Genomic DNA, 27,208 nt, shown 5'->3' with positions numbered 1-27,208 from the left:
GAATGACAGGACTTACTGAACAAATTATGGCCCACTCACTCCTGTGTACCTAGCCTAGTGTGCTGACTGGGAGCAGCCTGTAGGATTCCTCCTACTCAACATCTTTGGAACCTGGTTGGTTCCAGAATGAGGGCCCTTTAGTTTGGAGTGGTATTTTCTTGGACTAAAATGAACCCAAAGGGATTTAATTAGGAACAGTACCTTGAGGGATTCAGGAAGCCCTTGGAGAATCAAACAGGTTTTAATTCTCTGCATGTCTCGTCTCTCTTTGCCTTGAGTTTCCAAGGCAAATTGTGACAGCTTTCTGAGGTGGACCTAAACGTGGACTGCTGAGGAATCCTGTGAACTCCTGGGGATACCAGCTTTTAAAAATCAATGTAATTAAAACATAATTTACATATAATGAATTGTACCCATTTTACACAGTTTGATAATTATCGACTTAATGTGTACATCTATGCCATCACAATTTAAATATACCACAGTCAGAATACCAAACATCTGTATCACTCCACAGAGTGCTCTCATGATCCTTTGCAGTTAGTTCAGAGAGTGAAGCCCTCCCAGGGTCCTAACTAAAACCTGCAATATTTACCAGAGACTTTCATATGCAGCTACTGGGAGGTCACTCAAGTCTGTACATAATTACTGTTAGCATCCTTGCAGGCCAGTTCTCCCCAAATTTCCCTTCTGTAAGATATCATTTGGCTCTAGTCAGGAAATATGAGTAATCAATTTTTCACAATGTTCATCTCAGACTTTTCAGTAGACAAGGTGTTAGTTAATACTTTCACATTTTTTAAAGGAGAGAAAAATTAGCAATGTTCCTCTTGTCTATAGTAGGATAGAGAAGTTACCAGATTTGCATACTGATACATCTTAATCTCTTAGCGTAAGAATTTTAATTCATTTCCCCCCCATACATCATTTTGCATTCTCCATATTAGAAGAATTTTCTAGTTTTGCTTCATTGCCAAGGACACTTTTGCTTATAAACATGTGGTCAAACATATTAAGAAATCTTAGTGCCTTGAAATTGAAAACTTCACATATGGCTTTGTGTGTGTGTGTGTGTGTATTTTTTTGTACTTCATGCTCGGCCTCTGCTTATAAGACTTCATAGTTGTGTGTTATGTTTGTTAGTATTGCTATAGTCTTATTAGAGGGATGATTTTTGTGGGCATTGTTTGTCCTCTTTAATATGTATATTAAAAGGATAGACTTTCTGAGAGTTGGAGCTTAACTGAGAAGATAGGACATGATTTTTAAGATATAGATTTTCTTCTGAGACCGTAACAATGCAAAGGTCAGGGCAGTGAAACTGGAGTCTTGAAAGGAGAATGAGTGATTTGTAATGCTCTTCAGAGTACCCAGAGAGATTTGAATTTCTCTATGCTATGGCCCCAGAAGAGCTTTTCTTGAAATAGCTTCGTAGTTTCTTTCACCTGCAATGCCAATTGAAGTCACCACACTATTAAGTAGGATGCAAAAGAGAAAGGGTGGGATTATGAGGATGATAAAAATGGGCAAAATTGGAATAAATGGATTGGTGAATCCTAACAGTCTGTAACAGTCACTTTTTTAAAGATTTTTTTTTTTTAGTTGTCAATGGGCCTTTATTATTACTTATTTTTTTGTGGTGCTGAGGATCGAACCCAGTGCCTCACAGGTGCTAGGCAAGCACTCTACTACTGAGCTACAACTCCAGCCTACAGTCACTCTTTTTAGAAAACAATGTTGCTCTTTGAGGAAGTAAGATTTCTTTCGAAACAGAGAAAAAAGGTGGGAAAAACTAACGTGCAGAAAAAACACAAGGAGCTTTCAAATAATATGATATTCATGGTTCCTAGTGAATTTATGATTTTTTTCCCCCAGATGAAATCCATTTGTATGCTAAGTTCAAATACCTTAAATATCTTAGACAATAAATTCTTGGTTATTCTTGAGTGAACTATTTATGTTACAGAATTGTGGGGATTTAGCTCATGTTTACTAATTGTTATGCAGTTGGCAAGATCTTTATAATCTTAAAGCCTCTTCCTTAACCAGACCTCTTCCTTCTTTCTCCCCCTAGGAAGAATGTGAATCTGAATTGCCCTACTCCTCCTTTCCATCTGTCCAGATCTTAGTTGCCCATCTTCTCTGTCAAGCTCATCCTTCCCACTCCTCCCACAGTGTAGATTACTGTACAACCTGAGGACTATAGTTAATACAATTGTATTTTGTTAAATAAGTAGATTTTAGCTATTCTTGTCACACACAAAAAAGTAAGCATGGGAAATGATAGATATGTTAATCTACTTCACCATAGTAACCATTTTACTGTCTACATGTATACTATAATTATCATCATGTTGTAAACCTCAAAAATATACAATACAATTAATTTTAGAAAGACTCAGAAAATTTTGATTATTGTTATGGATCATATTTTGAACAATACCTAATTTCATTTTTCATTTAAGTTTTTCTGCATTGCACTCAGTCTTAGGGAAAAGTCTTTCTCTGACATTTCTTTTTCAGTGTCTCATTCATACTGAGTACTAATCACACCAATGTCAATATAATTAACTCTGTGAACTTGACTTGATGAAACTCACTGTGTTAGTTTAGATCCTCAGAAAAGCCTATCACCAACACTGGATTAAGTGCATAAAAAATATATTAGGGGAAATACTTGTAGACAAAGCAGGAAGGGAGCTGGGAGAGGCCAGGAGACCGTTGCACCACAATGCAGTTCTGCCGAGGGGAGAAGGAATGAAGCTGAGGTGAGATGTTTCAGCCCATAGTATTTTCTAAGGAAAATTCCACGAGGCCAGTGGGGAGACCTCAGCCACAATTACCTATAAAGTCTCATTTCAGGAGTTGAACTGCTTTAATATGAATTTTTAATATAAGTTCTAAAAGAGATGTGTATTCCTACCATTTCCTTCTTCTGGTTAATACTTTTAAGTCATAAATTTTTTTCAGGCTAAATTCCTTTAGGGAAGAGCTCTTTTGTTATAGTTTCTGAGTGGTATTCTCCTCTGTTATACCCTTTAAAAAAAGTCAAAAGTCCAAGAATGTAAGCTAATTACCCTCAGCAATTTCCCATAATCCTGTAATAGTTCACTTGTAATAGGGACATTAAAACTTTTTTGAGAGTATGATAGTCTAGTTATTTTACATTTACTTTTGAAAAAGATTATGTCAGTGTACTTTTAAATTGTTGCCACAGGCCTTTTTATATAAAGTGTTATATAAAAGGAAACTTACATCTAGGAATTTTGCCAGCTGTGTTATTATAAGAAAATTGCTTTGTGAGTGAATATTTGTGAATACATCTAGCCTTCTACATTTGTCTCCAATGTTTAGATTATTTCATATCAGTGAATCTATTTTTAGAGTTTATGTTGATACTCTCCTTGTTAATAGCATATAGGACAAACTTAATAACTCTTTTTATGCTCAATTTTTTATTATTAGATTCAATAAACAAAATGAAACTGTCAAATATATATATATATATATATTTATGCATACATACATATATATATACATTTCCATATATATTACATATATTTTAAGTGTCTCAAATTTACAGGAAAGTCACAAGTACAGAATTTTGCTTTTCTGAACTATTTTAAGAGTAATTTGCCAGCACAATGTCTCATTACCCCCAAATACTTTAGGGTGTTTTTCTTATAAGTAAAGACATTCTCCTGCATAGCCATTACCCAACATCCGAGTCAGTAAATTAACGTTGGTTGATGTATTGCTTCTGCCTAAGCCTTGGACACCATTCAGGTTTCAGTAATTGTCCAAATAACATCTCTTATAGAAAGAGGATCCAGTTCAGAATCACTCATTTCATTTAATTGACACATCTCTGATTTCTTTTGGTCTGAAACAGGTTTTTCATTTTTTCCTTCATTTTCTTGACCTTGATATTTATTAAGATTATAGGTAAGTCATTTTTTAGAAAGTCCTTCAACTTAGGTTTGTGAGATGTTTTGTCCTGGTTAGAATCAGGTTATACATCTTTGGCAGGAATAAAACAGAGGGAATAATCTGTTCCTACTTGTTCCCCTGAGGTAGTTTATAGTTTCAGCTTTTTCCATTATTGATAAGTATTGCTTTGATCACATAAGTAAGGTATTGTCTACCAGCCTTCTTCACTTAAAGTTTCTCCTCCTCCTCCTTCTCTTCTTCCTCCTCCTCTTCTTCTTCCTCCTCCTCCTCCTCCTCCTCTTCTTCTTCTTCCTCTTCCTCTTCTTCTTCTTCTTCTTTTTCTTCTTCTTTTGGTACTGGGGATTGAACCCAGGGGTATTTAACCACTGAGCCACATCCCCAACCCTTTTTTAAAAATATATATATATATATTTTTAGAGACAGGATCTCCCTGAGTTGCTAAGTGCATCGTTAAGTTGCTTAGACTGGCTTTGAACTAGCGATCCTTCTGCCTCAGCCTCCCGAGCCTCTGGGATTACAGGTATGAGTCACTGTGCCTAGTTTGTAGTTAATAGATATTTTGTGTTAAGACACTTTGTAACCATATAAATGTCCCTTTTGAATCAGATTTTCAATGTATTCATTATTTATTATCACATCCATGTGGACTTATGAATTCTTATTTTATTCAATCTGTTGTATTCTCTTACTATCACTGTTTGTTTTGGTGTTCAATTTGGCCAGCGAGAGACCCACAAGCTGATTTCTGTGTCCTTGAGACATATTCTGTCATTCTTTGTGTGTGGCCTTTCTTTATGTCTCTTTCAGACACATTAAGGTTTACTTCTCTGCCCCAACTCTGAAATAAGCCATTTCTCCAAAGAGAAACTGCTATTCTTTTAATCAAAATGGTAAGAAACCAAGATTTGGACCCTAGGCATGATTGTTGTTATTAGAGTGGCATTGCAAACCATGTCATTTGACAGAGCTAGGGAGATGTAGGCACATACTGCATGCATATGCATACAAGTATGCATTTGTATTCATGTTTTTATTTATTGAGATATAATTTACAAGCCATAAAATTCACCCCTTAAAAAATCATACAATTCAGTGGATTTTAGTGTATTCATAAGATTATGCAACCATCACCACCACTTTAATTCCAGACCATTTCCATCAGTCTAAAGAAGAAACCCTGTGTCCATTTGAAGTCATTTTCTTTCACCCCTTTCCCTCAACCCCTGGCAATAATTAATCTATATTCTGTCTATGTGGATTTTTTGGATGTTGTTTTTTCTTATAGTAGTATGTTTGATTAGTGATTTTTGTGAATAAATTCTGTAAATTCTGTATTCTTTGTCAAGTATGGCCCCTAAAATCTCTTCTTGGTGCTCAACTAGTAACTTAACAGAGTTTTTTCTTAACTTCCTAGACTCAGTAATTCTCCCAGTCTTTGCTAAGGGGTTTTGTAAGTGTGTTTGGGAACACCTTCCTGTCATTCAGCTAGTTGACTGAAAACTTTCTCTTGCCTTCACTTTTTCAAGGTGAGCCAGAAATTAGAGGTGAGAGCCTTTTCAGGTCCTTCCTGAGCATGCAGAAAGCCTGTACTGTGAGGGGCCTTGCACACAAGTTTAGCTCTCTAGATTCTGAGAGGTATGTCTGAGTCTTTCAAAGCCATTATGGAAATTTCATTCCCTAGATTTTCCTTAATTTTGAACTTTTTAATTAGCATGTTGTGAACTAATTCTGTAAAGTCTGTATTCTTTGTCAAGAGTGGTCACTAAAATCTCTACTTGGTGGTCAGCTAATGATTGAACAGAGATTTTTACTCACCATCTCAGACAGCCACAATATTAAACAATTGCTTGTAACTGTTTTTGAGAATTGCTCCAAGGAAAAGGCTTTCGTATTGAGTGAGTGTAACAAATAGAATGTTCCAGAGTACCACAGTCAAGCCTCTCTGGGAATGAGGCTTTATAGGAGTCTCACCCTGTCCCTCTGATGGCTGCCAGACTGCTTGTTATCATTCCACATGCAGCCTGTTCATTTTCAAGGTTATCATGGATCTGAAGGTTGGGGGATGGCGCTGTGAAGCAAGTTAAAAATTCTGCAAGGTACCAAAAAAAAAAAAAAGCCAGAGTTCCCTGTTCACATCAACATTCATTGTTTCTTGGAGTAAATAATTTCCAGGCTGCTGCAAGCCTTTGGTCAATGAACAGAGTTCCAAAAAAGTTAATTCTGACTATTTCTCTTGTTAGGGAGAAGCAAATTTCGCAGATCCTTATTCTGGCCTCTTTTTTTTCTTTTTCTTTTGCTGAAGTCACTGTCTAGTTTGTTTCTCTACCAACCTGTGTTTGTTGAAAACTAATAGAATTATAGCAACACTTCCAATTCCAATCCAGCACCAGAGGATTAATCTTAGTGTTTCCCTTCCAGTAGTTTTAGCTCCTTTTTTCTCCCAGTGAGACATGTAGCTTCCATTATCCTAATATAGTTGTCCATTTGGGCAGCATCTCCCTCTGTCACCACCAGTCTCCCATTGCTGCTGTCATTCCTTAAATAAAGATACCCTTTTCTAACCCCCTGTGCCAGGGAATCGCTCTATGCAGACCCCTGCTCGTATTGTCATGTGCTGATTCTCCCTTCTTGATTACCTATTTTCCTACATGTGAGGCCTTTTCATCTGAGTTAGGGTGTCATCCTATACTATGCTACCCCTGTGGGTGTCTGTCTTGTTCTACCTAATGGCTTCAGGAAGGGAACAGGAAAGTTAATGACCTTTTAAGGGTGAATTTCATTACCCTTTCTGTTCTTCCTGAATTTTATTTGTGAGATTTTACAAAGTTATCTTAGGCCTACACTGGCATATCTGGCTTCAAAAAGTGAAAAGAAGGTACAACAAATTGGTGGTTTGTCGGACCTAAAGAAAACTGGTCATTCTCAAGAAGGTAAGGAATCCAAGAATCCATAAGAATTTTTACTCACTAATAAAACCCATCCAGGCAGCTTTTTAATTCATCCTTGATGGTGGATCAAATGGGATGTTTGAAAGAACACAGTAATTCTCCTGAACATCAGCCTGAAATTGCTACCATTTATTCAGCACTTGACTGTGTGCTGGGCATTGTGTTTAATCCTTGTATAATATGGTGGCTAGCGTTCTTACCTTTATGTACAGATAAAGATGACTGTTACCCTTTACCAAAAAAATTCTCAAAAAGATTTGTCTGTATTTACTGAACCCGATTCCATTCCCACTACTCTCTATTTCACTCTCTTCTGTCCTGATTTCACCTGTACCACTGCTCTGAAAATGGCTTGAACAAAAATGTGTTCTACTTTATAACTCTAACAACCTAATCTTAATCTTCTTCCCCCTGATCTATCAGCAATATCTTGTGCTATTGATCACTTCCTTATTTTTCATGTACATTTTTCACTCTCGATGTCTTTTGTTCATTCTTTTATTTCCTAACCTCCCAATTTAAGTCTCTGGACTTTTCTTTTAATCTACATTTATTGCAATGATAAGTCTCATCTAGTCCTGTGGATACTTTGCGTACCAGGATAACTGTTAGATTTTATAAACTTAAACCTCAACTTCTTACTTAAACTTCAGACTTATATATTTAACTGCCTAGCAGATACCTTAAACATATCCTATCTAAAACTCAAAGTTTGATTTTTCCTATACAATCTGCTCACCCGTGGACCTTTTGATCTCAGCTGGTGGTAACTCCATTCTTTCAACTGCTTATTCCAGAGACATTGGATCATCCTTGAGTCTCCTTTCTTTCTCTTTAACCACAAACAGAACAAGGGACACTGTTGCCTACCACCAGTAGCAGCAGTCCCAGGATATCAGCCCGCTGCATGGTTTGCAAGTGTCAGGGTTACCAAAATAGACATGACTCACACAGACCATGGATGGAACAACTCACACAGAGATGAGACTAAGTGAGATCAGCATCAATATTGAGCTTTGGTCCAACATGGCCAGTTTTCTTCCGCACCTGCAGCACAGCTGATGCAGGAGATGATCTTTGCTGCAGATCGGGGACTTCATTCCTTCCTCACCAGGAACAGAAGTAGCAGTGGGGTCAGCCAGGTGCCATATGACACACATGGTTAAACAGAGCAAAGAAGTACAAATCACACCTGGAACAAGGAAGGACATTCCTAGAGAAGATGACAAGCCCAATAGACTTATCTCCTTATCTCTATGTAAGGAAATATCCCAGGTCCAACGCATGCTCTTCTGCAGCCATGAAAGATCAGCAGGCTGCATGCATGTGACTGCCATCCCCAGCATCTCACATCGAATCCATTATGAAATCTTACTGGCTTTACCTTCACAGTATATCCATCATCCAGTCATTTCTCATGACCTTCACTATAGCCATCCTGTTTAAAACTAACATCATCTCCTACCTGGTCTTCCAGCTACCAGTGGCTTTTTGTCTCATTCCATGTAAAAGCTAAAGACCCTACAGAGGTTTACCAGGCTGAAGACTTCAAGTCTAACTATTTGTCTCTTGTGCATTCTGTCCCAGCCACTGGGGCCAGATATGCTCACACTCAGAGCCCTTGTATAGGCTGTTCTCTCTACCTGGTACACTCCACTCCCAGAGAGCTCCATGGCTTGCTCTGTGACCTCTCTGAACTCCTGCTCAGGTGCTTTTCTCCCAGGCAGTCTGACCTACCTTAGCCACCCTCTTTAAAATTGCAATCTCTTCTTAGCCCTTTCCCTGCTTTATTTTTCACCATTGCACTTAATACTTGAAACATACCGTATAAATATTTAGCATAACTATTATCTATCTTCCCACTAGCAAATAAGCTTTATGAGAGCAGTTTTCGTGTCCATTTTGTCCTCTGCTTACACCATATAGTATACAAGAAATATTTGTTGCCTCAATGAAAGGAAAGTTTAGAGAAGATAAGCAATTCTTTAACTGGTAGAGCTCAAATTTAAGATGTGGCATTAATTTGAAATTAGTGGCATTAAGAACCCCTAATAGAAAACTTTTAAGTAAATTTTGAAGCCATGATTTTAGAGTACTTCACTATTAACAAATTATTGTTCTGGGCTCTATAGAAATCTAGGCTAGGGCTGGGGTTGTGGCTCAGCGGTAGAGTACTCACCTAGAGCATGCAAGGCCCGGGGTTCAATCCTCAGCACCACATAAAAGAAGTAAATAAATAAAAACTAAGGTATTGTGTACAACTAAACGAAATAAATATTTTAAAAAAAGAAATCTAGCTAGTCTGAGATTCTCAAAACTGTATTGCTTTTATGGTAAAACACAGTCTGAGTTTCAAAAAAAAGAATATGGTAAATGAACTTTTAGGAAATGATCTGTTTATCACCATGGACTACCTATACAGAATACAAAAGGAATAAGAAAACACATAATTGATAATGATTCCAAAAGCTTGGGAGAAAAGAAATATGATAAAGAATATTTAGTACTGGAAACTTTTAATAAGAGCATTATACATTTTAAAATATATAATTATAGTCTGAGACTGTACCTGTATTAATACTTAATTTTTCTTGTGTTGGGACCCTTCCAGAAACTAATCAATAACAATTTTTATTCATTAATTAAAAACACTTTGTATTGATTTATTTTGTCAGCTAATGGCAGAGATAAGCTATTTCAACTTAATTCTGAATATGAATACATATATATGTCAGTCCTTAGTATTCATGGATTCTATACTTGCAGATTTGCCTACTTGGTATTACCAATTTGTTTGCAGCCTAAAAAATTGGCACTAATTGTGTGTGTTTCTGGTCATTTGCTCACATGTGAATATGCAATGTCAAGAAATTTGAGCCATCTAGTGCGTATATTTTAAGCTCAGGTAGATCAAGTATGTCTTCTTATTTCAACTTTTGTTCTATAAACAAGTATTGCAGTGTATTTATTGTCGTGTTTTTGCATTTTTGTGCTCTTTGTTGGTGATTTTCCTGAAATGGTTCCCAAGCATAGTGCTGAAGTACTTTCTAGTGTTGCTAAGCACTAGGTGATTCTGATCACCCTTACAAAAACGTGCATTAAATAAGCTTTATTGAGGCATGAGGTAGAGTGCAGTTGTCTATGAGTTTAACATTAATGCATCAACAGTATGTGTCAAACAAGGTACCTTTAAACAGAAACAAACGTGAAACAAGCTGTGTCTTGACTGGATACTGGCCATAGGTGCACAGGAGCCTAACCCCCTAATCTGTGGGGCACAAATTCGGTATTCTCTAACTCAATGCAGTGGCTGCCTCATAGACTATTAAGAACAAGAATCAACTGTGTATATGTAGAGTTATCTCCAAGAAGAGCTCTTTTAATTGAGTATTTGTTTCACTATTTTAACCACTGCATTAAACTCCAACACAACCTTGACGGGCATCTTTCATGTATTTATATTCTGAAGATGCCACTAAAATTGAAATAACACAACCATTGAATGAATGATTGCTAATAAGTAATTTTTTAAATATTCTAATTAAACTTTTAAAATTATGAAATGTGTCACATTCAAATGAGTAAATAATTTGAATTTATGATTAAAAAATAAAAATGTAGCATCCTTATGCCTACAAGTTAGAAAATAGAACACTACCAATGTTTTTGTATACCCCCAGGTGTTCCTCTTCCAGCCAGCCTTCCCCCACCAGAGTTACCACTCTGTGAATTTTGTGATTATTATTCCTCTATATTATCTAACAAAAATCATCTCCGTGATCAGTTTATGAATATTTATGGGGTACATATCAATCAGAATGTGGTAACGTATGTCAACAGTCATTTAAGATGCAAAAAATCTAGAAACCAAATAGACAGCAGTAAAAAGCTTGAACTTTGGAACTTCAAGACTTCCACAGTTTGAAGTACTTTCTAGTGTTGCTAAGCACTAGGTGATTCAGTTTGAATTCTGGCTCTATTTTTCTGTCTGGACAAGTTACTTGTCCTCTTTGTGCCTCAGTTTCTTCATCTTTAAAATGCAAACAGTAATAGTACTTGCCCCAGGGAGTTGTAAAGATTAAATAAATTAACATATGTAAACACTTAGGTCAGTAGGCAGTGCTTTTTTTTTTGGTACTGGGAATTGAACTGCACTTAATCATTGAGCCACATTTTGAGACAGGGCCTTGGTAATTTGCTGAGGTTGACTTGGAACTTGTGATCCACCTGCCTCAACCTCCTGGGTCACTGGGATTACAGGTGTGGGCCTCCATGTTTTGCAATGCTAAAGAATTTGTTCCACATATTTTATATTTGATTCCGTGACCTACTCACTGAGGGGCGTTTGGTGCCAAGAAGAATAATCCAAAGGCTGATATTTTTTGTTTTAACCTCATGTTGGCAGAAGCTTAAGGTGATAGGTTAAAGAGTCTATCTGTCCAATAAATGACAAATTACTTTTTGTGTATGTCAAGGCCCTGTTAAAGTGAGAAGGAGGTCTGAGTTACTATTGTCTGTTTACACCATTGTTCTTAGAATTGTTCTGAAAAAAATCTTGACAGCTCAATATTTAGGTTAGAATTTGGAGAAACATTTATGTCACAGTTAAAAGTGATGAAATCTTCACCACTGTTCATTGATGGCCAATCAGTTATCAAATATGTCAGCTACCTTAGCTGGGCCATGAAGCTAAGCTGTTTGGGGTCTGACTGGTTCTCTCATGCTCAAACAGCAGCCCTTGTATCTGGTCAGAGAATTTTTTATTTAATAACTTTATTTTATTTCCTTATTTCTCATATGGTGCTGAGGATCAAACCCAGTGCCTCACACATATTAGGCAAGTACTTTACCACTGAGCCCCAGCTCCAGCCCCAGAAAACACCTTCTGATTTTCCTGTCATTCTTATGAACCTGAGCTTGCCTCATCTTTACCATCAAGTTGCTTGTGTACAAGTGTTCTAGCACTGTATGTATCCATTCCTGGGCCCAGAGAGAAATATCCTGTTCTTTATTTCCTATATCAGGTTTGCATGTGTCACAGAGTGTTTTGGAGGAAAGAGGGATTACAGGCATGAGCCACCATGTAATTTATCTACAGATAAATATTTAGGCCTAATCTAGCTGTGAGACTGCAGGCATTCCTTCATGATTCTAAGATAATCCAAGACCAGTGGTAGTTCCACATCTCCACGGGCACTTCTCTCACTGTGGACTTTCCATTGCATGTACTGGTCTCTTCCCTAAGACCCTTAGCTGAGCTGTGTCTTTTCATTTTTGCAGCTGCCTTACTAAGTGTAGCATTTAATGAATAATAGGTACACAGTAAGTCTGGCTTGCTGAATTAATATGTAAAGTACTCTTAGGAACCTGGCCAGAACAATAATCTTTATAGTCCAGGGCAGAAAAAGGGACAGGGTATAGCTACAAACTGTTATTTGAAATTTTTAAAATATAAAAGAAGAGTTGAAAGAATTGCACAGTGAACAACTATCAATCTGATGCCTAGATTCTAGTTAACATTCTGTTAATCACACATCTGTCCATCCACCTGTATATTCTATTAATTGATTTTAATATATTATGCCATTTCAACATAAGTTGTGGACATCAGTATACCTATGCCTAAACACAGGAACATTGGATTAGAGTTTGGTATTTATATTATTAGCAGTTCTTTTTGTAGGCAAAATTTACTTTCAGTGAAATACACATGTGAAGAATGCCATTTCATTATTTACAACTGTATAACTGGGTAATCTAAGACATCCCTCTTATCCTTCCAGTCTTGTATTAGATTGACTTATTATAGAACTTTATATAATTGGAATTGTAGAGTATATACATTTTGCTGTTGCTCTGTTGCTCTCTTTTATTCAAAATCCTCTATCTTATATCCTGTCTTTTAGGGTCACACCACTATGTTCTCTGTCTCATTAAGTCACTGAGACATTAGTTTTATTTCTAAGTTTTTGCCACTCCAGTGTGGTACCATTTAATGAATGGAACCTCGCCTTTCGCAAAAGACAAAGAATGAGAACTTTACCCATGGTCATTCCCTTTTCCAAGTGTATTCTGTCCTCTAGTTTCTGCCTGCTTTCATTCAGTTCTTCAATATCTCTTGTAATTATTTTCTGTATTTGTCCTGGTACAATTTCAGTTTGTAATCAGGGGAAGATTGGTGCAATAGGAGCTACTCATCCATCACCAGAAGTGAAACCCAGATGGTTTTGTGCTGGTGCAGCAGTCAGCCAGAAAGCAATTAAAATGAGAGCAGGGAGGGTTCAGGCTTAAGAAGATGCAAGCTTTGAAAAGGGAAAGGATTCTGTTCAACTCAGAGGACGCCTAGGCTAAAGCAAAATAGTGCTTTTAAGAACTCCAGGGGAAAACTTGCCAGAACATTTTGTTTTTTAAGTGGTGCATAAAAATCTATTATTCATCCATAGTATGAGTTTAGAAGGTGGTCTCTGAAAAGTCATTTTTATTGCTAACCAAAACCAAAACATGATGCAGCTAGAAAGTAAGATTCAGGCATTACTGATTTGTGGTTTTATCCTTAGCTCTCTAGTTAGAAAGTAGGCTATGGAATTGTTGAATTTATCTTCTGTGATCATTCATGGGCCTTCATGTTTGACTGGACTTCTCTCATAGCAGAAATGGACATAGAAGCAGCACAATTCTCAACAATATTAAATATATTTGTACAAAAAGGGGTCCAGCATTTGTTAAAATGATGTGGTTCTAATGAAGCATAATTAAATTTTGGAGACCCACGGTTGCAAGGAATCCTTGACTAGACATCTTTTGTGAGGAAGGGGAAGTACTGAGAACATGTTTCTCATTTGTATAAGATGCTTTCTCATCAGCAAGTGTCTTCAGAGTTCCTTCTTCATGAAAAAGGTCTTTATAATCAAAAGCATTCCGAATAGGGATAGAATTAAACCACCTCCTCTTTTCCTCTTGCATTCTTCTGTATCCTTCTGTTCCCCAGTGTGTGCATACCCCCCCATGCACATGAGCTCTGAATGGAAGTGCAAATTAAGCCAACAGAAATATAACTATATAAATCAAAGTAATTAAATTAATTGATCTTCCAGTTTTTAAAATTTGGGCTCTGGAAATTGGTAATAATTAGGAAAAGCTTCTTTCAAATTCATTAAAAATTAATAATAACTCCAACAACCTAATTTTTCTCTCATTAGAGGTGAGTGTGATGATTATCATCATTAGCAGAAAAAGGTTAAAAGAGAATAGTACCACAATGATTTTTTGAGTGATTACCCTTTTACTTACTGAAAGACCTAAAAGAGTTTCCAAAATTGAAATTTATGTAAAATGAATAAATACAGTGACCAAGAGGAATGGATATTATAAAGTAGCAGAGATGAGGTATTTTCTAGTGTTGAGTAATGCATTTGATTATTAATTCCTGGCAGTTAAGGCAAAAATAAAACGCCGAACTATATATATTTTATAATCTTGTTAGCATATACTTAAAAAATAAGGGCATGTATTTTTCAGGCACGAAATTAGAGACTTTTTTGTATTGAGATCCTGATATGTAATGGATGACTCCATCATTTACCATCCTAATTAGGAAACTTTTGAGGTTAAAAGTCGTGTTAGTAATTTTCCTGGGGCATATGCAGGGTAATATGGAAGACAGTGACTTCAGTGTGCCTTTACAAAAGGTGCATAGATCTGGCTAAATGGGTAATTCCTGAATGCACCTGGGTCTAGAGTTGAGTTTTTTGAAGTCTGAGGGGTTACATATGTAATGCCAGATACGAGCTTATTAAAGAGAGTTCTGTGGAATAAAGTATTGTGCTTCCTCATTATTTCGCTTCATACAGGGATAACATTTGAAGACTTGCAGTATTTCTAAGTGTGTGTCTTTCTCAAAAAAAAATGAGCAAAGGGTGAAATACTGTATGCAAATTGTACTTCAGTAAATGAGATATTATATAAAAGACTAAATCATTTTTAAGTGATGAGAGTTTTCAATAGCTGAAAGGCTGCTTCTTTGTCACCTGATTCTAAAATGTCATATGTTGTAGGTGGTTCTAGACAGAAGCTGAGTTATAGTTAAAATATAGTGGTATTTACAAGCTCCTGTAACTCATAGTTCTAGCATATGTTTTGTGCAAATTGAGAGCTTTGTAGGAAACATGTAGTCATTATTTTTTGTGTGAAAATTTAAGAGCCAGATATGTATCCTAACCCATAAGTAAGGCCAACCTTCTGTAGTATAATTGTGGGTGGTGAAATTATCTCTTAGCAAAGCTAATATCTTTTTTGAAGAAACAAAGCAGCTTTGAGTCTTATCAGGAATGTATACAATTACTACCTTGAATTACCAAATTTCTTTTTTTATTTGTTCCATTTAGTTATACATGTCAGTAGAATGCATTTTGACACATCATACATATATGGAGTATAACTTCTCATTTTTCTGGTTGTACATGATATAGAATCACACGGGTTGTGTAGTCATATGTGTACATAGGATAATAATGTCCGATTCATTCTTCTATCCTTCTTACCCCTATGTCCCTTCCCTTCACTCCCCTCTATGTAATCCAAAGTACCTCTATTCTTCCCTAGCACCCACCCCCCTTATTATAAGTTAGTATCTGCATATCAGAGAAAATATTCTGCCTTTGGTTTTGGGGGGTTGGCTTATTTTACTTAGTATGATATTCCCCATCTCCATCCATTTACCCACAAATGCCATAATTTCATTCTTCTTTAAGGATGAATAATATTCCTTTGTGTATATATACCACATTTTCTTTGCCATTCATCTGTTGAGGGGCACCTAGGTTGGTTCCATTGTTTAGCCATTCTGAATTGAGTTGCATTGATGTGGCTGTGTCACTGTAATATGCTGATTTTAAGACCTCTGGGTATATACCAAGGAGTGGGATAGCTGGGTCGAATGGAGGTTCCACTCCAAGTTTTCTGAGGAATATTCATGCTGCTTTCCAGAATGGTTGCACCAATTTGCAGTCCCACCAGCAATGTATGAGTGTGCCTTTTCCCCCACATCCTTGGGAACACTTATTGCTGTTTGTATTCTTGATAATTGCCATTCTGACTAGAGTGAGATGAAATCTTAGAGTAGTTTTAATTTGCATTTCTCCAGTTGCTAGAGATGTTGAACATTTTTTCATGTATTTGTTGACTGTTCATAGTTCTTCAGTGAAGTGTCTTTTCAGTTCCTTAGCCTTCATTGATTGGGTTATTTGTTTTTTGATATTAAGTTTTTTGAGTTCTTTATATATCCTGGAGATTAGCGTTGTATTCGAGGTGAGTGAGGTAAAGGTTTTCTCTCATTCTGTAGGCTCTCTCTTCATGTTATTGATTGTTTCCTGTGCTGAGAAGAAGCCTTTTAGTTTGAATCCATTCCATTTATTGATTGTTGATTTTGCTTCTTGCACTTTAGGAGTCTTGTTAAAGAAGTCAGGTCCTAAGGCAACATAGCGAAGATTTGGGCTGCTTTTTCTTCTGTTGGGCTCAGGGTCTCTATATTGTATAACCTGAAAGAATTGTCCACAGCCTGAGAAAAATAATCCGGATCATTGTTTATCAGTTAATGACTTTTTCTATAAAATAATTTAATTATTGTATGGAAACTGATTTTCATTTACAAAACAGATGTTTCATAGGACTGAATATCATTCAGAAAACATTGTAATCATCAAAAGGGCTTTTGATTAAATTTTCTGGGTGTGGTTAATGAAAATGGTGCTTTTATAGTTTTAAGAGGGGAGTTTTTAGCTATGAATATCTACATCAGAAAATCAGAGAGATCTCAAATAAATAACCTAGTAATACATCTCAAGGTCTTAGGAAAACATGAACAAATGAAACCTCAACCAGCAGAAGGAAGGAAACACTAAAAATCAGAGCTAAAATTAATTAAATAGAGATGGGAAGAACAATACAAAGGATCAATGAGGTACAGAGTTGGTTCTTTGAAAAGACCAACAAGATTGATAAATACTTAGCTAGACTAACCAAAAGAAAGGAGAAAAAGACCAAATTAATAACACTAGAGAAGAAAAGAGGGATATTACTACAATAGATACCACTTGATCATTAGGGATGATTTTGAAAATTTATATTCCAATAAATTGAAAACTCTGGAATATATTTTTAGACATATACAACCTGCCAAAATTGAATCCACAAAATAAAAACCTAAATAGACCAATAACAAGCAATAATTCTGAAGTCATAATAAAAAGTCTCCCAACAAAATAAAGCCCAGGATCAGATGGATTTGTGGCTGAATTTTACCAGATCTTTAAAGAAGAACTAATATGAATGCTTCTCAAACTATTCCATGAAACAGAAAGGGAAGGAATCCTTACAAACTTATCCTGTGAAGCTGGTATCACTCTAACTAATATCAAAACCAGATAAGGGCAAGACGAAGAAAGAAAGCTACAGATCAAGATCTTTCATGAATGTAGACACAAAAATCCTTAATAAAATACTTGCAAACTGAACTCAACAGCACATTAAAAAGGTCATATGTGGGCTGGGTTTATGGCTCAGTGGTAGAATACTTGCCTAGCTCGTGTGAAGTACTGAGTTCAATCCTCAGCACCACATTAAAATAAATCAAATAAAGGTATTGTGTCCATCTACAACTTAAAAAACAAAATCTTAAATAAAGAAGGGGGGGGCATATGCCATAATTGAGTTGGTTTCATGCCAGGAATGCAAAGATGTTTTCACATATGCAAATATACCACTTAAGGATAAAAAAATACACCATCATCTCAACAGATGCAGAAAAGGCCTTTGACAATATTCAGCACCCTTCATTATAAAAGCCCCGAAAAATCTAGGTCTAGAAGCGTCTTGCCTCAACAGAATAAGGGCTGTATGTATGACAGATCTATAGCCAGCATCTTACTGAACGTAGAAAAACTGAAAGCATTTTCTCTAAAATCAGGAACCAAAGATATGGGTGTCTGCTCTCACCACTCCTGTTCAATATTTTTATATTGAACTTTTGTTCCTATTTGTGGATGATATTATCCTATACTTAGACATCCCTAAAGACTACACGAGAAGGGGCTGGGGCAGAGCACTTGCCTCGCATGTGTGAGGGACTGGGTTCAATCCTCAGCACCACATATAAATAAGTAAAAAAATAAACGTCCATTGACAACTAAAAAAAACGAAAAGAACAAAGATGCATCAGAAGACTTTTAGATTTGATAAATTCAGCAAAGTAGCAGGATACAAAATCAACATTCAAAAATCAATAGCCTTTATGTACACCAATAATAAACCAGCTGAGGAAGAAATCAGGAGGATAATTTCATTCATAATAGCTTCAAAATAAATAAATAAACAAAACACCTAGAAGTAGACCTAACCAACAAGATAAAAGATCTCTATGATGACAGTTACAGAACATTGAAGAAAGAAATTAAATGACACTAAAATGTAGAAAAACTCATATGCTCATGGATTGGTAGATTCAATATGAAGATGACCATGTTATGAAAAGCAGTCTACAGATTCAATATGTTCCCCAACAAAATGCCAATGACATTCCTTACAGAACTAGAAAAAAATTCTAAAATTCATATGGAAAAACAAAAGACCCAGAATAGCCAAAGCAACAGTTCTGAGCAAAAAGAACAATGCTGGAGGTATCACAGTACCTGATTTCAAAATATACTACAGAGCCATAGTAACAAAAGCAGCATGGTACTGATATAAAAAAAGATATGTAGACGACTAGAATAAAATAGAGGACACAGAAGTAAGCCCACACTGCTACAGTCCTCTGATCTTGACAAGGGTGCCAAAAACATACTTTGTAGGAAAGACAGACTAGTTAATGAACAATTGTGGAGAAACTGGATATCCATATGTAGAAGATTGGAACTAGTTCCTGTTTCTCACCCTACTCAAAAATCAATTCAATATGTAATGTAGAGGAAATATTTCAAGATACAGGCACAAGGAACACCTTCCTGAATAGGATTCCTATACATTGGGAAGTAATAGTAAAAATTGACAACAGTAAATTGAAAAGCCTTTGCACAACACAACGAACAATTAAGAATGTGAAGAGAAAGCCTATGGAATGGGAGAAAATCTTTGCCATCTACTTTCCAACAGAGGATTAATATCCAGAATATACATAAAGAACTTGAAAACACCAAAAAACAAATAATGCAATTAATAAGCAGGCATCTAAACTGAACAGATACTTCTCCAAAGAAGAAATACGTTTGGAAAATAGTTATATGAAAAAGTATTCATTATATTTAGCCATCAGGGAAATACAAATCAGAACTATATTGAGATTCTATCTCACTGCTATCAGAATCACAATCATCAAAAATACAAATAACAATAAATTCTAGCAAGGATGGTTGGGGAACCCTTACATGTGTTAGTCCAGCCACTGTGAAAATCAGTGCAGAGATCCCTCAAAACCAAGAGTAGAACTGCCACATGACCCAGATATAGCATGCTATAGAGATACCTGCATACTCATGTTCATTGCATCACAATTCATAATAGCCAAGTTACAGGCAGCCTAGGTGCTCTTCAGCAGATAAATGGAACAAGAAAATATGGTCTGTATACACAATGGAGTATCATTCAGCCATAATGAAGAATGAAATCATATCGTTTGCAGGAAAATGGGTGAAACTCGAGATCATCCTGTTGAGCAAAATAAATCACTCAGAAAGACAAGTATCACATGTTCTCTCATGTAAAATCTAGGGGGAAAAGACATGAAAGTAGAGGGAGACTTAAACATAAGCAGAAAGGAATCAGGGGACAGGTGGGTAAGGGTGGGTAAGGCAGGGGGAGCTGTAAATGAACAAAATGTGTTAAATTCACAGTGAATGTGGCAGCGTGAAATCCCCTGTTCTGTATAATTAAAATGCACTAATGAAAAAGAATAAGGAAAATGTCCCTTTAAATATTAGGGGATTCTTACTCAATCCACTATTCAGCTTTATCATCATGAATGCTGAAATGCTTCTCCTAGTAGTAGAAAGTCAGATGAAACTGTCACTCCTTAGGGTTCTTCCTCAGTTTTAAAATAATGAGAAACTGCTTCTCCATAGAAATGTTAAACAGTTTTTGCAAAAACACAAAAAATAAACAGGCAAAGTTCTTTCTGGGTTGAAGCAGCTTATTAAATATTTTAAATTTGGGAATTTCAACTTCTGAGTAAAAAGATCTCTGACTTAAAAATATAGAGATTATTTGAGAAACATGTATCTGAATGAAGAAATTTATCTGTCAATGAAGGTTTATATTTTGGTGTTTGGTTTTGGAGGTGCAGTAGCACAGTTGGCAACATTCTGACCTCTGCTTTGATTGTTGTAGGTTTTGGCCATTTGTTTGATTTGTTGGATTTTTCCATATGTTGGAATTCACAGTAATCTTGTCATTTTTTATTTATATAAATTATGTCGAATAAATTTTTCTCTTTCCTTCTTTTCCCTTTCCTCTCATAATTTTACCAAGTGACTATTCAGAAATTTTCCGAAGGCCTAGACCAAAGGGAAATAATTTTTTATTTTTTTATTTTTTAATTTTTTTTAGTTTTCGGCAGACACAACATCTTTGTTTGTATGTGGTGCTAAGGATCGAACCCAGGCCGCACGCACGCCAGGCGAGCACGCTACTGCTTGAGCCACATCCCCAGCCCCGGGAAATAATTTTTTAAAGTAGTCATCTATGAATAGTTTATGTTAAAGTTGGACAAAATAGATAGAACATCAAGATTTTAATATTTTCCCCATATGTTTCATTGACAACACAAGGAACAGAAAAGATATATACTCATTTGCTTTAGAACTTACAATAAACCCTTATTAATAACTCATGGATTAATTCAGTCTAAAATTTTGAGCATAAATGCAGCATAGAACCTTTGTTAAGAGCCATTGACGAAATTTATGAATTATCTAGTTCATTTCATCCCAAGAAAAAGACGAGCAGATGGAGCTCAAATAGACCTACTTTAGCCCATCCTCCTCATCCTCCAAAGCAAAGGTAGCCACAGTTGGGCCTGTGTTGGACACATGCCTCTGAGGATAACCCCAGGTTTTTTTTTTTTTTTCCTCTGAGGCTGTGGAGTTTGGAGCTGAAATTGCCCAGTTCTTTACAAACACTACTGAGGTGAGATCCACTAAGCTGAGAAGTAGCCTGGACTGAGACTCTCTACATTCAAGTGTGATGACAGTTGACAAGGATGGGCATTATAACCAGCACGTCAGTAAATTAGAGGGAAGCGCATAGCTTCAAATGTGTCTACATTAGACAAGAAGAAAGATCTAAATTTTTATTTTAATAAGCTAGGAAATTAGCAAATTAAACCCTAATTAAATAGAAGGAAATAAATAATAAAGAAAGATAACAGAAATCAGGGAAGTAAAAAACATATAAACAAAATGATAATAAAACCCAAAATAAGGTCTTTGAAAAGATCAGACTAAAATTGGAAACATGAAAATGGATAAGCAAGTCATACAGTATTTGTGCAGAAATACACTACTCAGCAACAAAAAGGAATGAAGTATTAAGACATACAACAACACAGAAGAATCTCAGAAACATGCTGAATAAAAGAAACTGAATTGATCAAATTATATTGTTACATTGTGTGCATATATAAATACAGTCACAGTGAATATCACACTTTTGGTGTAAATAAAATGCAGAAAAAAAAAGAATTTAAAAAGATAAAAAGAAGCTGGACACTAAAGAGTACATTTTTTAAGATTTTGTTTATATAAAACGTACAAAATCCCAAACTAACATATTATTATAAAAATCAGATCAATGTATGCCTGGGTAGAGGTGTTTGACTACGAAGAGGCACAAAGGAGTGTTCTGGAGTGGTGTGGTCATTCAGGAATGGTGCACTGAAAAAATACCCCAACTCAGGGAGTCATGTAATTAAAGTGTATGCATTTCACTGAGTGTAAATTCTAAAAAAAAAGCTTACTATTATCTTTTTTTTTTAACACAGTACCTTTATTTTATTTATTTATTTTTATGTGGTGCTGAGGATTGAACCCAGGGCCTTGCACATGCTAGGTGAGCGCTCTACCACTAAGCCACAACCACAGTCCTTATTATTATATTTTTTACCAAAAAGCAAACAACAAAAAAAAAAACAAAACACTGCACTGTTACTCCAGACTCCCCCCTGTGACTTGGCAGATAGGAGGTACTACCCTTACCTTCTCAGGTTACCCTCTCTAGTGATCTTTGATAACAGTTGCCCTGGACAGAAGCAGTTTTTATACTCACAAAATCGCAACACATTGTTTTAAGCAAATTGAAGGAAATTACCTAAGATGAAGTTTACCACATAGGTAGGATATATATCCAGGATTCCAGCAGCACACTTGAGATATTTATCTTAAAAAAAAAAAAAATAGTGGCAGCACCTCAGTTGTTAGTGAGCCCTTCTCACAAAACTTGTTTTTGTATTGCCCTTGATTTAAGAATGGTTTTTATAGGTAACTGCTACCCTACTTGTCCCCCCAAAACCTAAAGTGTTTACTATCTGCACTTTTACAGAAAATGCCAACTTGTTCTTTGTCCTTTAATCAGCATATTCACTTACTGATAGCCTCCTAAAATCTAGTATAAGGGGTCTTCATTTATTGTTACAATCCCAGCTGTTTGAAGCACTATTAGTGTTTATTAAGGATACAACCTTATTTCCTTTCTTCTGAAGACAAAGAGGCAAATGTTAGGTTGAATGGTATGATAGTTACTTTCCAAGGAGTTCTGGACTTCCTGTGAGGGACCTAATTGGGTGTCTTCTGTCTGGCCTGGCTAGAGTGTTTCTAAAGATGTGGGACAGGCAGAGCACCTACAATGGTGAGTGTGATGTGGCATGAGGCACTCTACAACACTGACTGTTCTGCCTTGCCTGAGCAAGAGAGATGAGCGGAGCATTTCTGCTCTTCTGCGTTGTGGAAAATGGGAGAGTAGTTCAGAAGGTCTTCAAAAACTTCTAGAAGTTCTACAGGGTAATTTTTTTTTTTGGAGGGGGTGGGTGTCTCTCAGAATAGTAGACCTGCACTACACTTCCAGAACCTTCAGGATTCCCTCTTGTAGTGCCTTAGCATTCTAATCAATATCAGAGTCTTACCTTCCCCCACCCTTTGCCCGAGCCTCCCATGATCTGACCTACCTCACCTAAAACAATAATGGGTTTTTTAAAATGAATTCAGATCCTCTGAGCATCTCTTTATTTTCACATTCCAAAGATGAGTCTGGGATAACGGGACATCTTGGAAAAACACAGCCTTCTTGGGACAGCCCACTGAGCTAATGGCACACATATTCAAATTGAAAAATCAGTGAAATTGTGGTGGAAAGCCCAGAATAAGCTTATTCTGATCCCTGATGTGAGCTAACACTTCAGTTACAATCTATGACTATTTACAGTATTTCTTCATCTCTTCTCCAGGCCTACTCTGTGTATGATGAAGACATTGGATACTGTCAAGGACAGTCTTTCCTTGCTGCTGTATTGCTGCTGCATGTAAGTAATCTTCCAAGAGACAAATCATGATGCTACCAGCTTTATTTCTACTTGGTTTTGTTCTTCCTTCTGCCTTTATATTCTCTTGATGAAGATTACACATGGCATAGCTTTTATAAAATGTGCCTTGGGTGATGAAGTGAGAGATCTGATGTCACAAACAGGACAGTTTTTCAATAGCATTAATATTGCTGGTTAGAAGCAAATAAATTGCTCATTTGGAGTTATTTTTTACTAGAATAATCTATAATAAAGAAGTCATTGTAACTGTCCAAATATCAGGACTTGGACCACTTTAACAAGGAAGTCTTATCTTTTCCATTATTTATTTTCATATACTCTTTTTCCTGTCAGTCACCTTCATTTAACAGAACATTTATGGAGCTTCAGTTGCCAGGTACTGGGCTAAGAAGTGGGATTGCAGAGATGAATCATTTACAATTTGTGTTCTCAAAAACCTTACAGTCTAAGATGGGGCACAGATAATGTTGGTACAGACTTATTATATTTATTCTCTTTTCTTTGTCTTTATTGATTTTTCTAATGACAAAAATAACACATGCTCACTAGAAACTGTATAGTGTTCTAAACACAGGGTGAAAGAATGGAGAGGAGAATATTCAACCCAGTTCTGCCAGTACTTTCAGGAAAAACTTTCTGGATGAGGCAGCTGCTTTTCCAAGATATGAATAATTAAGGTTGGGGGAGGGCAGAGGGGAAGCAGAGAGAATAGAGAATTACAGACAAAGGAAACAAGAGTAAATGTATGGAAACAAATGGGCCCTGTGCACAAAGGAAACACCATGAAACTGGAGTTTACTGCAGGGAGTGGTGTGAAGTGAAAGTGTAAGATGGGCAGGGGCCAAATGATGGAGACAGTGCATGTAACCATGTCAAAAATGTGGGCTTTTTTCCAAAGCCAATGAGAAGCCATTGATCTGTTTGAAGCAAGGGATTAACACAGTCTGACATTCATTTCTGAAAAATTCTTGTTATACTTGCATAGAGTATGGGATTGAAAAACATCCAGTAGCAGAGATACCAGTTAGAAAATATCAATCTGAATGAGAGATGTTGAGACCCAGAAAAAGAGAAGCAAAATTAAAACACAATTTGGTGGGTTTTTTTAAAAAAAATGTATTTGTTTAGAAGATATGTACTCACATATACTCATGTTTTATTTCAAAAGACAAAAACAAGAAAGGAAGGAGGAGGGAGGGAGGGCAAAAAAGGAAGGAAGAAAGGAAGGAAACATTGAGCAGACAAAACTGATAGGGTTTGTGGATAGTCTGGCAAAGGAATTGCCCAGGTGATGTCTGGTTTTCTAGTTTTGATGACTGAATGCCTGTGATATTTTGATTTGAGAAAATACATTCATTGAGATGGATGGTTAGGAGTTTTGTTTTTAATTCTCTGAGTTTGGGACCCATTGGATACTGGATACTGATGCTGGGGGAAAAAAAATCAAAGCTGAAATCATGGGAGCAGATCAGTCAGTTCACAATAAGTTGACTAAGAAGAACAGAATAAAGCTTAGGAACACAGAGCATGTAAATGGCTGGAGAAAATAGAACCCCTGCAGTCAAAATTTGCAGTGGGGGAAGTAGTATATAGATGAGGGGCAGCTGAGTGGCCTGTGAAGTTTGAAGTTGACCCATTTCCTTTGGTGTACTGAAAATAAAGAGCATTTAGAGCCCATTCTGTTTCTAATGATGATGGTACACAATGGTGCTGGTTTGATTATCCACTTTATCTCACTTTGAGGTTGATTCGTCCTCTCTACATTATCTCTGTTCATGACCTTTTCTGTCTTCTCCTTGGTGTCCTCCTTTGGTATCTCTACATTCTATCATCTTGGGACTTCCTGTGATGATCTGGCACTTTCTAGTCAAAAATTCTCAGAGGCCTTTCTTCAGTTAATAAACTCACCTAGGATCTACAATAGTCTGGTCCCTACCTCAGGAGACTGGACACAAGTGGTGTTGTGAGTGTTCATCAAATTCAGAGCCATCTTTCTTCTAAAGGAAACCTTTATACCCACTCGGATGAGAAGCTGATATTCAAGTCATGGCTGGGGTTGCTTTGTTTTTAACAAAATAATCTTCATATGTACCATAGTTTAGCAATTTTGACCTGCATTCCATTTAGCACATTATAACATACTAATTAAAGTACAGTGAGAAGAAAATCTCTTGAGAAATCTGTTCTGAGATTTCTGAAAGGGTTAGATTATTTGAATGTTCCTAATTAGATGAAAACATACCTGTTAAAGAAAGAATGAGTCAAATAACTAGAAAATTCAAATACCCAGATTTTTGTTCTGTATTACTACTCTCTTCTAATGAGGGTCACATGATAAGTCAGGCATTATGAACTTATTCACTTAAAGTATTTCCAAGGTACGTCACAAGAGGAACCAAAATTCAGTCCAATCTCTTGTACTTTCTATGTTAATATTAATAGAATTATGCATAGTCCCATATTTTGCCTCCATTGTGTAAATAGGTAGAAGAATACAGGTTAGCTTGAATAATTCATGAATTACACTATCTCAGGCTCCAGGGAGATATGTTATTAGTGTCTTGCTGACTGATTTTATTTTTTTATCAGTTTCATAAGCTGTTGCTTCTTTTCCTGTCAGACATACTTTGGCAGCCCCGTATTAATCACTGTCAGACTGCTGCTTCTTGGGATGCTGCCTTTCCTCACCCATAGTCTTTTTATGTTTAACATTCATTGTCTAAGAGGAAAGGAGGGCCAAAGCAAAAGTATGTCCAAAAACAAAGTGTTGAATTTTTAAGTTTTTCCATGTCTCAATAGTTTTAAGAAATAGTTTCTCTTTTCCTAGCTTGGAAGTTTCCAGATGCTTTGTAACATGTGTCTATTAAGTGGAAAAATTACATGTTTATGCATAGGGATAGAAGAGGAGATGTTGGTATACATTTATGAGATTATGACAAGATTATCACTTAGAATTGGAGAATAATGTTTGCGACCATCCTTTCAACTGCCTTCAAAATGAAGAATGCAGTAATAATCCTTCATATCCTCATTTTAATATTAGTCTTTGCTTAATTGGAGGTTAATACTTACATATTTCATTTATTGTAAAGATCATAGATAATTTTTAACCCAATGTATTTATCTGCCATATTATTGTCAAGTCTTAAACTTTTTTTATTGGACATGGGCTGTTTTGGGACTTTCAGAAAAGGAGGCTCATTTTCAAGTGTATATATAATATATATATGATGGAACTATGTTTGAATAATCTAGAATGTTTAAACCATTGAATTAAAAAAAAAAAAACTATAATCACAGCTCCTCTAGAAACCACTTGGACTTTATCCACATACCCAGCAATTCCATTCCTAGATGGACTTTTAATTCCTTGGTGAAATACCTAGCACACATACAACAAAAGCCATGGCCTGGAATTGCCCAAGACCAGTATTTAACAGAGTTCCAGTATTAGAATTACAGTGAGGCATTAACATGGATACATAGTGGTGTGTTTGTACAGTAGAACTCTGTGTAGCGATGGAATGCTTGTTTACATGCTAATATGAGTGAATCCTATAAACACAAGGTTTAGTTAAAAATGTAAGATTATATTTTATATAAAATGTAAGCTGAATGGTAGGAACTATGTCTTTACTTCTTTCCCTCTTGACCCCATTCTTAATACAATGGTTTGCCTTAAGGAAGGTATAATAAATATTTTTTTCAGAAAAATAAATAAATTAAA

At 36.1% G+C, this 27,208-nt stretch overlaps 1 protein-coding gene across 6 annotated transcripts in view; it reads left to right on the top strand.

The window, feature by feature from the left end:
* Rabgap1l (RAB GTPase activating protein 1 like) overlaps nucleotides 1–27,208 on the top strand; it is a 616,206-nt gene that overhangs the window by 358,664 nt on the left and 230,334 nt on the right. For all 6 annotated transcript variants that reach the window (XM_046430137.2, XM_058574417.1, XM_046430139.2 and 3 more), the window contains one exon: nucleotides 23,386–23,460. In XM_046430137.2, the coding sequence (XP_046286093.1) occupies nucleotides 23,386–23,460 (75 nt within the window). The remainder of the gene's footprint in view (nucleotides 1–23,385; nucleotides 23,461–27,208) is intronic.

This window comes from Marmota monax, unplaced genomic scaffold (genome assembly GCF_021218885.2).
Source record: "Marmota monax isolate L192 unplaced genomic scaffold, Marmota_monax_Labrador192_F-V1.1 WCK01_AAM20220418_F8-fsc00055, whole genome shotgun sequence".
Taxonomy (NCBI): Eukaryota; Metazoa; Chordata; class Mammalia; order Rodentia; family Sciuridae; genus Marmota; species Marmota monax.
Note: the sequence above shows the minus strand (reverse complement) of the source record. Positions and strands in the feature narration are given on the sequence as shown.